The 15,219-nt window shown below is 38.2% G+C and overlaps 1 protein-coding gene across 15 annotated transcripts in view; it reads left to right on the plus strand.

Moving 5' to 3' along the window:
* Positions 1 to 15,219, plus strand: part of MIOS (meiosis regulator for oocyte development) — a 45,948-nt gene that overhangs the window by 22,391 nt on the left and 8,338 nt on the right. For all 15 annotated transcript variants that reach the window (XM_023639257.2, XM_070264519.1, XM_070264518.1 and 12 more), the window contains 2 exons: positions 10,902 to 11,054; positions 12,292 to 12,496. In XM_023639257.2, coding sequence (XP_023495025.1) covers positions 10,902 to 11,054; positions 12,292 to 12,496 — 358 coding nt within the window. The remainder of the gene's footprint in view (positions 1 to 10,901; positions 11,055 to 12,291; positions 12,497 to 15,219) is intronic.

Below are 15,219 nucleotides of genomic sequence, written 5' to 3' on the forward strand. Positions count from 1 at the left end.
TGCCTCCGGCTTTGTTTTTCTTACTCAGGATTGTTTTAGCAATTCGCGGTCTTTTGCTGCCCCATATGAATTTTAGGATTCTTTGTTCAATTTCTGTAAAGAATGTCCTTGGGATTCTGATTGGGATAGCGTTGAATCTGTAGTTTGCTTTAGGTAGAAAGGACATTTTAACTATGTTTATTCTTCCAATCCATGTGCATGGAATGTCTTTCCATCTCTTTATGTCGTCGTCAATTTCTTTCAAGAAAGTCTTGTAGTTTTCATTGTATAAATCTTTCACTTCCTTGGTTAAATTTATCCCTAGGTATTTTATTCTTTTTGTTGCGATTGTGAATGGGATTGAGTTCTTGAGTTCTTTTTCTGTTGGTTCATTGTTTGTGTATAGAAATGCTACTGATTTATGTATGTTGATTTTATACCCTGCAACTTTGCTGTAGCTGTTGATTATTTCTAATAGTTTTCCTATGGATTCTTTGGGGTTTTCTATATATAAGATCATGTCGTCTGCAAACAGCAAGAATTTTACTTCTTCATTGCCTATTTGGATTCCTTTTATTTCTTTTTCCTGCCTAATTGCTCTGGCTAACACCTCCAGTACTATGTTGAATAGGATTGGTGAAAGTGGGCACCCTTGTCTTGTTCCTGTCCTCAGAGGGATGGCTTTCAGTTTTTGTCCATTGAGTATGATGTTGGCTGTGGGTTTGTCATATATGGCCTTTATTATGTTGAGGTACTTTCCGTCTATACCCATTTTATTGAGGGTTTTTATCATAATTGGTGTTGGATCTTGTCAAATGCTTTCTCTGCAACTATTGAGATGATCATGTGGTTTTTGTTTCTCATTTTGTTAATGTAGTGTATCACGTTGATTGATTTGCGGATGTTGAACCATCCCTGTGTCCCTGGTATAAATCCCACTTGATCATGGTGTATAATCTTTTTGATGTATTCCTGTATTCGGTTTGCCAGAATTTTGTTGAGGATTTTTGCATCTATGTTCATCAGTGATATCGGCCTGTAGTTCTCCTTCTTTGTGTTGTCCTTGTCAGGTTTGGGGATCAGAGTGATGTTGGCTTCATAGAATGTGTTAGGGAGTACTCCATCTTCCTCAATTTTCTGGAATAGTTTGAGAAGGATAGGTATTAAATCTTCTTTGAATGTTTTGTAGAATTCTCCAGAGAAGCCATCTGGTCCTGGACTCTTACTTTTGGGGAGCTTTTTGATTACTGTTTCTATTTCTTTACTTGTGATTGGCCTATTCAGATTCTCCATTTCTTCCTGGTTCAGTTTGGGGAGGTTGTAAGAGTCCAGGAATTTGTCCATTTCTTCTAGGTTGTTCAGTTTGTTGGCATATAGTTTTTCATAGTATTCTCTTTTGATCCCTTGTATTTCTTTAGTATCTGTTGTGATTTCTCCTCTCTCATTCCTAATTTTATTTATTTGAGATTTCTCTCTTCTTTTCTTGGTGAGTCTGGCTAAGGGTTTGTCGATTTTGTTAATTTTTTCGAAGAACCAACTCTTTGTTTCATTGATCCTTTCTACTGTCTTTTTAGTTTCAATATCGTTTATTTCTGCTCTTATTTTTATTATTTCCCTCCTTATAATGACTCTGGGCTTTGTTTGTTCTTCTTTTTCTAATTCTGTTAGGTGTCATTTGAGGTTGCTTATGTGAGCTTTTTCTTGTTTTGTGAGGTGAGCCTGTACTGCGATGAATTTCCCTCTTAGGACTGCTTTTGCTGCATCCCCAATGATTTGGTATGACATGTTCTCATTTTCATTTGTCTCCAGATAATATTTGATTTCTTCTTTAATTTCTTCAATAATCCATTGTTTGTTCAGTAGCGTGTTGTTTAGTCTCCACATTTTTGCACCTTTCTCTGCTTTATTCTTGTAGTTGATTTCTAGTTTCATAGCATTGTGATCAGAAAAGATGCTTGATATTATTTCAACTCTCTTATATTTATTGATGCTTGCTTTGTTTCCCAAAATATGGTCTATTCTTGAGAATGTTCCATGCGCACTTGAGAAGAATGTGTAGCCTGCTGTTTTTGGATGAAGTGTTCTATATATATCTATTAAGTCCATCTGGTCTAATTTTTCATTTAATTCTATAATTTCCTTGTTGATTTTCTGTCTGGATGTTCTATCCATTGGTGTTAATGGGGTGTTGAGGTCCCCTACTATTACAGTATTGTTGTTGATGTCTTCTTTTAGTTCTGTTAAGAGTTGCTTTACAAATTTTGGTGCTCCTGTGTTGGGTGCATATATATTTATAAGTGTTATGTCTTCTTGGTGGAGAGTCCCTTTTATCATTATATACTGTTCCTCTTTGTCTTTCTTTACCTGTTTTACTTTGAAGTCTACTTTGTCTGATATTAGTATAGCGACACCTGCTTTCTTTTGTTCATTATTAGCTTGGAATATTGTCTTCCATCCCTTCACTCTGAGTCTCTGTTTGTCTTCGGGGCTGAGGTGTGTTTCCTGGAGGCAGCATATTGTTGGGTCTTGTTCTTTGATCCATCCTGCCACTCTGTGTCTTTTGATTGGAGAGTTCAATCCATTTACATTTAGAGTGATTATTGAAATGTGGGGGCCTACCGCTGCCATTTTATGTCTTGTTTTCCGGTTCTCTTCAATTTCCTTTGTTTCTGATCCCATGGTTTAGTCTGTTCTGATGAAGAGCTGCTACTCTCTGTTGTTGTCCTTCTACTTATCTCCTTTGCTCTTGGTTTTGTAGTCCCTTTCCTTTTTTTGATTTTTCAGGAATGAGGGTTTTCCTGAGCATTTCTTGAAGAGGAGGTTTGGTGGCAATGAACTCCCTTAATTTTTGTTTATCTGGGAAAGTTTTTATTGCTCCATCATATATGAAGGATATTTTCGCTTGGTAGAGAATTCTTGGCTGCAGGTTTTTGTCCTTCAGATTTTTGAATATATCATTCCACTCTCTTCTAGCCTGTAAAGTTTCTGCTGAGAAATCTGCTGATAGCCTGATGGGGGTTCCTCTGTAGGTTAATTTCTTCTGCCTGGCTGCCCTTAGTATTCTCTCCTTGTTGTTGACTTTTGCTAGCTTCACTACTATATGTCTTGGGGTTGGTCTACTTGCATTGATAAAGTTTGGAGATCTTTTGGCTTCTGTCACATGAAGTTCCATCTCCCTCCCCAGGTTTGGGAAGTTCTCAGCCATTATTTCTTTGAATAGGCTTTCTGCTCCCTTCTCCCTCTCTTCTCCCTCTGGTATACCTATAATCCTTAGGTTGCGTCTGCTAATTGAGTCAGATAATTCTCGGAGAGTTTCTTCATTTCTTTTTAGTCTTAGCTATCTCTCCTCCTCTGCCTGCAGCATTTCTATATTCCTATCTTCCAAATTGCTAATTCTTTCCTCCATATTATCAGCCCTACTGTTCAGTGCGTCTAGATTTTTCTTAATCTCCTCTATTGTGTTCTTCATTTCCAGTATTTCTGTTTGGTTCTTCTTTATAGTAAATCGAACTCTTTTGTGACATAGCTCCTGAACTCGTTGAGTTGTCTATCTGAATTCTCTTTTAACTCATTGAGTTTTTTAATGATGGCTGTTTTGAAGTCATCATCATTTAGGTTGTATATTTCATTGTCTTTGGGATTATTTTCTGTGTGTTTGTCGTTTTCCTTCTGTTCTGGAGATTTAATATATTTTTTCATATTGCTTGATGGTGTAGATTTGTGCCTCCACATAGAGATAGAGTTTAGTTACTGCTTCCCCTTGTTTCTACTGGTGTGGTGGGGGGACAGCTGTTTATACTGCTCCAACCAGGAACCCTATCAGCTGTTGCTAACTGTGCCTGGGCCCCTCCACGCAGTCACAGTGATCCTGTGGGTTCCCTCTTCAGCTGTGGAGCCTGTCACAGGGGGGCTTCAGACTGCTGCTGCCTACTGTTGCAGACCACCTAGACGTGCTCCCTCCTTATGTTCTGCAGCGGTTTTATGGGCTTTCCCAGCGGCCAGGGGAAGGATCACTTATATTTGCAGCTCTGTCACTGTCAGCACCCACAAAATCTCGCTTGTCCACTATGGGTCACAGCAGAGCTATGGGCATTTTCTACAGTCTGTGGTTAGCTCCCCTGGCTATGCTACTTTTGTCCCAGGGTCTTCCAGCCTTGTGGTTGCCAGATGGGTGCTCTCTACTAGTGCTGTGCAGAGGCTATCGCTGAGGCTTCTGTGAGACTAGAGTTTCCCCCCTGGGCCACAGAGCCATGTCGCTGGAACTCCACCCAGCCCCAGTCCTCTCCCCTAGGATCTCGGGGAGCCCATTGCCCTGACTGGGTGATAGCCAGATACCTTGAGTTCAGTGGCAGCTGGTCGGCTGCTGCCCTGCCTGGGATTCTCCTCTTTGGGACCCTCCCGGTGTTATGGATGCTGGGTGGGGCCTCTCTGGTAATGGCAGGCAAAGACCCTGCCTGCTGCCCGGACGGGACTTCAGAGTTTCTCCCCCAGGCAGCGTAGCCAGCCGCTGGAGCTCCACCCAGCCCCGGACCTCTCCCAGGAGATCTCTGGTAGTCCAGAGCCTCTCCTGGGCAAAAGCCCGGTCAGTGGAGCCGGTCACGGCAGCTGGCGGGCCAGCGTGCCATTTGCGAGAACCCCCAGGTGTTGTGGAGGCTGGGCGGGGCCTCTCCTATAATGGCAGGCAAAGACCCCGCCTGCCGCCGGGACGGAACTTCAGAGTTTCTCCCCTAGGCCGCGTTGCCAGCCGCTGGAGCTCCACCCAGCCCCGGACCTCTCCCAGGAGATCTTCAGTAGTCCCGATCCCCTCCCTGGCGAAAGCCTGGTCAGAGGAGCCAGCGGCGGCAGCTGGCGGGCTGGCGTGCCACTTGGGATTCTCTCCGGGGGCCCCCAGGCGTTGTGGATGCTGGGAAGGACCTCTCGCTAATGGCGGGTAGGGGTTTTCCCCATGGCCTCCGGTGCGTAACTCTGGAGCTTCCCTCTGGGCTCAGGTGTAATTGCAGGGGGCTTAGGTAGGGCTCTGTTCACCTGTTTCCACCGTCGCTCCTCTGGTGTGCGCTCCCTCCTGCCCTTGGCGTGTGGCGATGTTCTGGTGGCATCCGCTGGAAGAAAGCCGCCCGCGGGCTCTAGGCTGTTCGGGGGTCGGGGTTGGAGAGTTTTCACCTATTTCCACCTCCTCCTGGAGGGAAGTCCCTCCGCCTTCTGATGTACAGCAGTGTGGGTCTCTCTGACGTCCTGAGATGCTATATAGATATCCTTTGTCAAGCGATGAATGTCCAGTTAGTTGTAGATTCGAAGGGGGAGAGACAAAGAAGTCTGCTCACGCTGCCATCTTGGATCCTCTCAATCTATTTTTAATTTTTTGAGAAATCTCCATACTGTTTTCCATAGTGGCTGCACCAGTTTGCATTCCCACCAGCAGTGTGAGGGCTCCTTTTTCTCCACAACCTCTCCAACATTTGTTACTATTAGTTTTAGATATTTTTGTCATTCTAATGGGTGTAAGGTGATATCTTAGTGTAGTTTTGATTTGCATTTCCCTGATGATCAGCGATGATGAACATCTTTTCATGTGCCTATTGGCTATCCGTGTATCTTCTTTGGAGAAATGTCTGTTCATGTCTCCAGCCCATTTTTTGATCGGGTTGTTTGATTTTTTGTTGTTGAATTGTGAGAGTTCTTTATATATTTTGGATATTAAGCCTTTGTCAGATATATGACTTGCAAATATTTTTTCCCATTTGTGGGTTGTTTTTTTGTTTCAATCCTGTTTTCATTTGCCTTGAAGAAGCTATTTAGTCTGATGAAGTCCCATTTGTTTATTCTTTCTGTTGTTTCCCTTCTCTGAGAAGACATGGTGTCCAAAAAGATCCTTTTAATACTAATGTCAAAGAGTGTACTGCCTACGTTTTCTTCTAGAAGCCTTATGGTTTCAGGTCTCACCTTTAGGTCTTTGATCCATTTTGAGTTTATTTTGGTGAATGGTGAAAAAGAATGGTCAATTTTCATTCTTTTACATATGGCTTTCCAGTTTTCCCAGCACCATTTGTTGAAAAGACTTTCTTTTCTCCGTTGTATGCCCTCAGCTCCTTTGTCGAAGATAAGCTGTCCATAGATGTGTGGTTTTATTTCTGGGCTTTCAATTCTGTTCCATTGATCTGTGCACCTGTTTCTGTACCAGTACCATGCTGTTTTGATTACTGTAGCTTTGTAGTATGTTTTGAAGTCAGGGATTGTGATGCTTCCCGTTTTGTTCTTTTTTCTCAGGATTGCTTTAGAAATTCGGGGTCTTTCCTTGCCCCATATGAATTTTAGGATTCTTTGTTCTAATTCTGTAAAGAATGTCATTGGGATTCTGATTGGGATAGCGTTGAATCTGTAGATTGCTTTAGGTAGAAAGGACATTTTAACTATGTTTATTCTTCCAATCCATGTGCATGGAATGTCTTTACATCTCCTTATGTCATGATCCAATTCTCTCAGAAAGGCCTTGTAATTTTCATTGTATACGTCCTTCACTTCCTTAGTTAAATTTGTCCTGAGGTATTTTATTCTTTGTGTTGCGATTGTGAATGGTATTGTGTTCTTGAGTTCTTTTTCTGTTAGCTCATTATTAGAATATAGAAATGCTACTGATTTATGCAAATTGATTTTATACCCTGCAACTTTAACTTTGCTGTACTTGTTGATTACTTCTCAGAGTTTTCCAATGGATTCTTTGGGGTTTTCTATATATAAGATCATGTTGTCTGCAAACAGTGAGAGTTTCACTTCTTCCCTCCCTATTTGGATTCCTTTTATTCCTTTTTCTTGCCTAATTGCTCTGGCCAGGACCTCCAGTACTATGTTAAATAAGAGTGGTGATAGAGGGCATCCTTGTCTCGTTCCTGTTTTCAGGGGGATGGCGCTCAGTTTTTGCCCATTGAGTATGATGTTGGCTATGGGTTTGTCATATATGGCCTTTATTGTGTTGAGGTAGTTCCCTTCTATGCCCATTTTGTTCAGAGTTTTTATCATAAATGGCTGTTGGATCTTGTCAAATGCTTCCTCTGCATCTGTTGAGATGATCATGTGGTTTTATTCCTCAGTTTGTTGATGTGGTGTATGGATCTTGCTTTTAAAAAAAACCATTCTGATAATCAGCTGCCTTTTAATTGGAATGTTTCCTCCATTTATATATATGTATATATGATCAAGATTAAGTCTACCCCCTTGCTCTTTGTTTTCCTTTTTGTTTTTCCTTCTTCGTTTTGTTCCTCTTTTCCTTTCCTGCCTTCTTTTGGGCTAATTGGATATTCCACTGTTTCGTTTTATTTCATCTGTTGGCTTTTTAGCTATATCCCTTTTGATTATCTTTTTTTTTAAGTAGTTGCTCTAGGTCTGATGATATGCATCGTTAACTCATCAGTCCACATTTTACCTTCTTATACTTCACATTTCACACCTGACACATCATGCTTCGTACTTCACTTTCCCTTTCTTACCTTGTATCTGACATGTTCTGCTTTTTGCTTCATAATTCACGTTTCACAAGTGTTACGACAGTGTAGTTCCATTTCCACATGCTCCTCCTTTGTCCTATTGTCGTATATTTTACCCCTACATATGTTATACACTCCAGCTTACAGTGTTAGTATTTGTGCTTTGAACAGTCAGTTGTCTTTTATGTAAATTATGTGAAGCATGAAAACATGGGCGTTTGTATTTATGTATTTATTTACCATTGCTCATACTGTTTATTCCTTGCAATAGACCCAGATTTCATTTGGTATCATTTCCCTTTGATTTTTTTCTTTACATTTCTTGTAGTGCAGATTTACTAGTGACGATTTCTGTCCGCTTAATTTTAACTGAAAATGTCTGCTTTGCCCTTGTTTTCCTTTCAGCACTTTAAAAGATGTGATTTCATAGTCTGACCTCCATTGTTTCTGATGAGAAGTCAGCTATTATTATTCTTATTTCCCTTATGTAATGTTTCATTTTCCTTGGGCTGCTTTCAAAATTTCTTTTTGATTTTCAGCAGTTTAACTTTGATGCCTAGTTGTGGGTTTTTTTAAATCCTGATTGTGGTTCACTGAGCTTCTTCGATCTGTAAGTCAGTGTTTTTCGTCAGATTTGGAACGTTTTTAGGCATTATTTCTTTAAATTTTTTTTCTGCCTCAATCCCATTCTCTTCTTTTAGGACTCAATACACATATGTTAAACCATTTGATACTGTCCCACAGGTGTCTGAGGCTCTGTTCATTTTCCTTCCATCTTTCCTTAATCTGTTCTTTAAATTGGATAAATTCTATTGATTTGTTCATCAATGCTTCTGTAACCTTCTCTCTGATGTTAAGTTTTCCAGGGTATTGATTTCTTTTTGAGGAAGATTAGCCCTGAGCTAACATCTGCTGCCAATCCTCCTCTTTTTGCTGAGGAAGACTGGCCCTGAGCTAACATCCGTGCCCATCTTCCTCTACTTTATATGTGGGATGCCTACCACAGCATGGCTTGCCAAGCAGTGCCATATCCGCACCCGGGATCCAAACCGGTGAACCCCAGGCCACTGAAGTGGAACGTGCGAACTTAGCCGCTGCACCACCGGGCCAGCCCCCAGGGTATTCTTAATTCAGTTATTGTACTTTTTGGTTCTAGAATCTCAGTTTTTGTATAGTTTACATTTTTTCAGCTCAGATTCCTATCTGTTCACTATGTAAAAAACTAGTTTCCTTTAAATCTTTGAATATATGTCTAATAGCTGCATTGAAGTCTTTGCTAACTCAAACATATAGGTTATTTTAGGTTTAGTGTCTTTTGACTGCCTTTTTCCTTGACTTCACACCACGTTTACCATTTCTTTATGTCTACTGATTTTTCATTGAATACTGGATGTTGTGTATAGTCCATTGTAGAGACCTGGGTTCTTTTACCGTTTTCTGAAGATTGTTGGTTAATGCTTTTGGGAATTCAGTTACTTGCTACTCACTTTGGTCTTGATACTGTTACTGTGGATCTGTCGAAAGCCTGAAGCGTTTCCCAAGCCCTTCTAATTTGGTCAGACTTAATCTCTGAACTGTTTCCTCTGCAGATTTTGTTGCACATTGATTTTAGATTTTCTCAGGGCAGATCTAGAAAAGACTTACCAAATATGAATTGACCAAATTCTTCCTTAGTTTATCCTTACTACCCTAGACGGGAAAGAGTGGGCTATGAGGATTTCTTATTTTTCTGTGAATTTTCTTTTTAAACCAGAGATTGTATTTTGCTTTAGTACTTAGTTCTGGCAGGTTAGTCATAATTAGGACTGGCGTAGATGTTTACTTTTTTAAGAAATGAAATTCTCAACTAAAAGTTTTTCAGGAGGCCAACCCCATGGCCGAGTGGTTAAGTTCACATGCTCCGCTCCAGCAGCCTGGGGTGTCACCAGTTTGGATCCTGGGCGCGGACATGGCACTGCTCATCAGGCCCTGTTGAGGTGGCGTCCCACATGCCACAACTAGAAGGACCCACAACTAAAATATACAACTATGTACTGGGGAGATTCGGGGAGAAAAAGCAAAAATAAAAAGGAAAAGATTGGCAACAGTTGTTAGCTCAGGTGCCAGTCTTTAAAGTTTTTCACATGTTCTTTTAGCTAAATTTAACTCTGGTAATTGAAATTAATACCTAATTAATAGGTGAAAGATAGGCTCCTCCCATTCTGATGGAATGTCTAAAGATAGATTGTCTTTATTAGCTGTTAACAGGTTTCTTCCCTTTTCCCATAAGTAACATGCATACTAAGTTCTCTCTAGCATTTCACTTTCTCTCTGGCCCCAAAATAGAACTGGGAAAACTGGGCTTCAAATTGATGCCCATGGCATCATTGGAGGTAAAGACTTTCTCTGCTTTCTTCATCATGTGAAGTTAAGGAAGATATCCTGGATGGAGCTAAAAGCAGTCTATGAAAGCCCAAAGTAGGCATAGGTGAAATATGGAATGTCCTGGCTGCCGGGGGAAATACAGCAAGAAATGGAAGTTCTTAATGAGAAGAAATCTAAAGTAAATTTAAGGAAAAGAAATTGTTCCTTTTCACTATGGCCTAGGGGCAAAAGAACTAAGAACACTTTTGGTTTGGTTTTGTTAATTTTTAAGGTGATAAATGTATGTTTTAATTGACGGCAGGAGGAAGAATAGAGAAGTTTAACTTTCAGATAAATAGGTATACCAAAACAGTATCTCAATTCACAGTACATTGCTAGATATGAAGGACCAGGTTCAGTATTATTTTAAATGTGATTGAGCAGTATTTGGATTAGATAGTAAACAGATTTTGTGAACCCAGAGGTTTTAATTTTGGGGACAAAGAGTGTTCACATCACTTTTTACTGTATTCAGCCAGGAGGTGAATTATTTGCTTCTGGGGTCTTTAAACTTAAATAAAAGAGAATTACACTTCTCTGGCTAGGTATAATGATATATACAGTACTTATTTATGTCATTAGTAGAGGCCCACTTAAAGTAAAATAATAGAACTTCCATCAATTATTTTATCTATATCCTCATTAGGAGCCAGCTTTTGGGAAAAAAGAGGCCTGTTTCCATGTGACTCATAGTCAAGTGTTCCCTAGAATCCTCTGGCTTAGCCAGGAAATGTTATTTTTATTTTTATTTATTTTTTTTTTTGGAGGAAGATTAGCCCTGAGCTAACATCTGCCAACCCTCCTCTTTTTGCTGAGGAAGACTGGCCCTGAGCTAACATCTGTGCCCATCTTCCTCTACTTTATATGTGGGACACCTACCACAGCGTGGCTTGTCAAGCCGTGCCATATCCACACCCAGGATCCGAAATGGTGAACCCTGGGCCGCTGAAGTGGGAACATGTGAACTTAACCACTGCGCCACTGGGCCGGCCCCAACCAGGAAATTTTTAAACAACTGAAATAATTCATGTTTCTTTTTAGGGTTCTCCTTTAGATGTTCTTAAAGATGAAAGAGTTCAGTACTGGATTGAGAATTATAGAAATTTATTAGATGCCTGGAGATTTTGGCACAAACGAGCTGAATTTGATATCCACAGGAGTAAATTGGATCCCAGTTCCAAGCCTTTAGCACAGGTAAGTACGTTGTTTGGGAGAGAATCAAATTGTAACATGTTCCCAATAGTCCAGCCAAAATAGAAGTGTTTACAGCATGTTACATAGGAAAAATTTGGAGTTCAATTTAATAAATCATTAGCTCATTCTTTTCCTTATATTGAGTTCCCATTGAAGTCTTTATCTATTCCAGACTGTACTTTGTCCTTGATCTTCCTGTTTTTTTGGTCCTGCCACTTCCTAATAATCATCTCAGTGACTTGAGCTTTAGTCTGAGAGAGAGCAAACTACAGGCCTAGAGGATCTTAGGTAAACCTAAACCAATCCTAGGACTGTCTGAGGTTTTCTAGGATATTCCAAACCCTTTCAGAATCTAAACTGCTATATGATCTTATAAATTCTACTTATATATATAAGTTTTTCGGTACTATTTATATGTAATAAGGTAGGATTTGTGTTTTTCTCTAACAGTATATATCTATGTCTAATTACACATGGAATTTTTTAAATTTTAGCATTAGTTTAAGAAACAGATCAATTATCTCATAAAGCACATGACACAAGAACACCATATCTAAGACATTAAATATCAGGTATATCCTCAATGCGAGCACTGGATGGTGCTATTTCCTTATTTTAGAAAGTTGAGAAATAAGTGCTTACATTATATTATACAACCCAACTATTAGTAAAATAACATTCCATGATAAAATTTGTTACTAATCTATATGATAAGCATTTAAGAGCCTAGGAGTTTGATGTAAAAGCAAAATGAACAGTTCTATTGCTATTCTTCTAAAGTTTTAATTATTTACCACTACCAGATTCTTAACTCCTTTTTATCTTAGGAAATGAGTGTTTTCTTTAGAAGAAAATTTTGTTCAGGAGATTATATCATTGAACTTTGGAATCATAGAAGTCATAGAGGGATATTTGGTAATGTCCCAGTGTGAACTGTAAAGTCCTTCTTATTTGTAAAATGTTGGGATCTAATGTTTCCAAGTTTTTTCACGGACATCAGTGGTATTAGGAAGAATATAACTAAACAAAGGTAACAGAAGTACTCAAGTAACGTAACTGCTAAGTGCAAATCTTAATTGAGAGCTAGTCAAACTTAGCAGATAACAAATTATTTTATAATATAAAATAAAGTTTAAAAAATTATTCAAAAGTAATTTTTTAGGATCAAACTTTGAATTTTTAAATTTTATTTATAAATGTTACATTCTCTTTATTCCTCCTTTCATTTATTTTGTAGGTGTTTGTGAGTTGCAATTTCTGTGGCAAGTCTATCTCCTATAGCTGCTCCACTGTCCCTCATCAGGGGAGAGGTTTCAGTCAGTATGGTGTCAGTGGCTCGCCAACAAAATCGAAAGTCACAAGTTGCCCTGGCTGTCGAAAACCCCTTCCTCGATGTGCACTTTGCCTCATTAATATGGGAACGCCTGTCTCTAGCTGTCCTGGTATGACATAATTCTACAGTATACTTTTCTGAGTTGGAATTATTCTTCCATAATTGATTTAATGTTGTAAATAAAAGACATACTAGATTGAGTTTATATTATTTCTCAGAGTGAGCCACTTTGCTGGCTTGAAGATTTTTATGTTCCCTATAATTTATAAAATCTCTTCATTGAAAGTAAAATCTATATCCCTGATATCTCAGGTCATCTCACAAATGCTGGCCAATTTAAAGTTTGTGAGAAGCGCTTGAATATTAAGTAATCTTATACCATTTTCTTAGCACTTTTTCTGAGAAGACTTCCCTCACATTTTATGTTTGAAAGTCGTTGTGCCCTCGTCTATTAACCAATACCTTGTTTGCATAAAGAGCTTTTGATAGTCTCAAAGCACTTTCACATGTTTTCTTATTTAATCTTCAAAAACATCCTGTGAAATACATAGAGAAATTATTAACCTACAAGTCAGATCCCCTTCCTTCTAGGTTTTGGTGCTGCTGCTTCTATATTTGTTAGTTACCTACTAAATATATATATTTATATACATATACATAAATATGTATATTTTTGTATATATATATAAATGTGTACATGTAAGTATGCATTTTTAATGGTTAGACGTATGTGTATAAACAAGTATTTTTTAATGGTTAGAAATATTAGGATTATTATTTACTGTTTATAGTAAACATATAGAAAAAATTTTGAGAACAGTAGGTAGTTGAATATAATATACCCAACGGCTAGAAAAATTCCAGCTATTTATATAACTTGAAAATGATGCTAAATTTTAATTAAAAATATTTGACTATTTTGCATACTAGTGTAATTGAACAATGAATAAAGAACTGGATATAGTGTCAGAATGCCTGTTTTAGTTCTAGCTTTGTGATTTTCAGTTGGTGACCCTGAGAGGTATTTTAGCCCTCTTTCATATAAAGTGTTGGAGTGGGAAATCCTTTCTAGTTGTGAAATTTTGCAGTTCTCTTCTGCAGCTGGTTCATGTAAATAGTCTATCTTATTGTTAGATTGACATCTCTGAAAGAGATTTGCTGGTATCGTTGGCTGAGTATTTTTCAGTTTTGATACCTTTTTTTTTTGACAGGCAATATGTAATGTTTTCAAATGCACATGTTAATTTTGATTTAGATTTTAATCAAGGATTTTCATTTTATAAGTTGTATGTTGATCACTTGTTTTTATAGCCCTGATACTAAAAAATAGAAAATAACAATTGTGAGTAAAAATCTACAAATGAAAGAACAAGGAGGCAAAATATAGCGTAAATAAATTTTGTGTGAACTGAGATACACAGAAATAAATTTAATACACCTTTTAGACCATAAGCTTTGGGAAACTTTAATGGCCTGAATGCTGTTCATTTTTGCTAAATATTAGCTTTCCAACCTTTTCTATTTTTGAAATAGATAAGAAAAGATAAAAACAATTTTCTAGAATTTGAAGAAAATTAAATCATAAAACTTTTCAAGCTCTCTACTGTGGAGGCTTAATTTTTTAAAATTATTTTATCGAGGTTATATTGGCTTATAACATTGATAATTTCAGGTGTACATTATTATATATCAGTTTATGTATAGAGTGCATTGTGCTCACCACCAATAGTCTAGTTTTTATCTCTCACCATAGGTATGTGCCCGTTTACCCCTTTTGCCCACTCCCCAACCCCTTTCCCTTCTGGTAACCACTAATCTGTTCTCTTTATCCATATGTTTATTTATCTTCCACATATGAGTGAAATCATGCGGTGTTTGTCTTTCTGAGTCTGGCTTAGTTTGCTTAACGTAATACCACAAGATCCATCCATGTTGTTGCAAATGGGACAATTTTGTCTTTTTTATGGCTGAGTAGTATTCCATTGTGTATATATACCACACCTTCTTTATCCACTCATCAGTCAGTGGGCACATGAGTTCCTTCCATGTCTTGGCTATTGTGAATAATGCCACAGTGAACATAGAGATGCATAAGTCTCTTTGAATTGTTGATTTCAAGTTCTTTGGAGAAATACCCATTAGTGGCATAGCTGGATCATATGGTATTTCTATTTTTAATGTTTTGAGGAATCTTCATACTGTTTTCCATAGTGGCTGTACCAGTTTTCATTCCCACCAGCAGTGTATGAGGATTCCCTTTTCTCCACATCCTCTCAATATTTGTTATTTTTTTGTCTTGGTAATTCTAGCCATTCTAACAAGTATAAGGCGATAACTCATTGTAGTTTTGATTTGTATTTCTCTAATAGTTAGTGATCTTGAACATCTTTTCATGTGCCTATTGGCCATCTGTGTATCTTCTTCGGAAAAATGTGTGTTCATATCCTCTGCCCATTTTTTGATCGAGTTATTTGGTTTTTTTGTTGTTGAGTTGTATGGGTTCTTTATATATTTTGAAAACTTACCCCTTGTCAAATATGTGATTTGCAAATATTTTCTCCCAGTTTGTGGGTTGTCTTTTGATTTTGTTTTTGGTTTCCTTTGCCTTGCAGAAGGTTTTTAGTCTGATTAGTCCCCTTTGTTTATTTTTTCTTTTGTTTCCCTTGCCCGAGTATACATGGTATTTGAAAAGATGCTGGTGAGATCAATGTCAAAGAGGGTACTGCCTGTATTTTCTTCTAGGAATTTTATGGCTTCAGGTCTTACACTCAAGTCTTTAATCCATTTTGAGTTAATTTTTGTGTATGGCGAAAGATAATGGTCTACTTTCAT

This window comes from Equus caballus, chromosome 4 (assembly GCF_041296265.1).
Source record: "Equus caballus isolate H_3958 breed thoroughbred chromosome 4, TB-T2T, whole genome shotgun sequence".
NCBI lineage: Eukaryota > Metazoa > Chordata > Mammalia > Perissodactyla > Equidae > Equus > Equus caballus.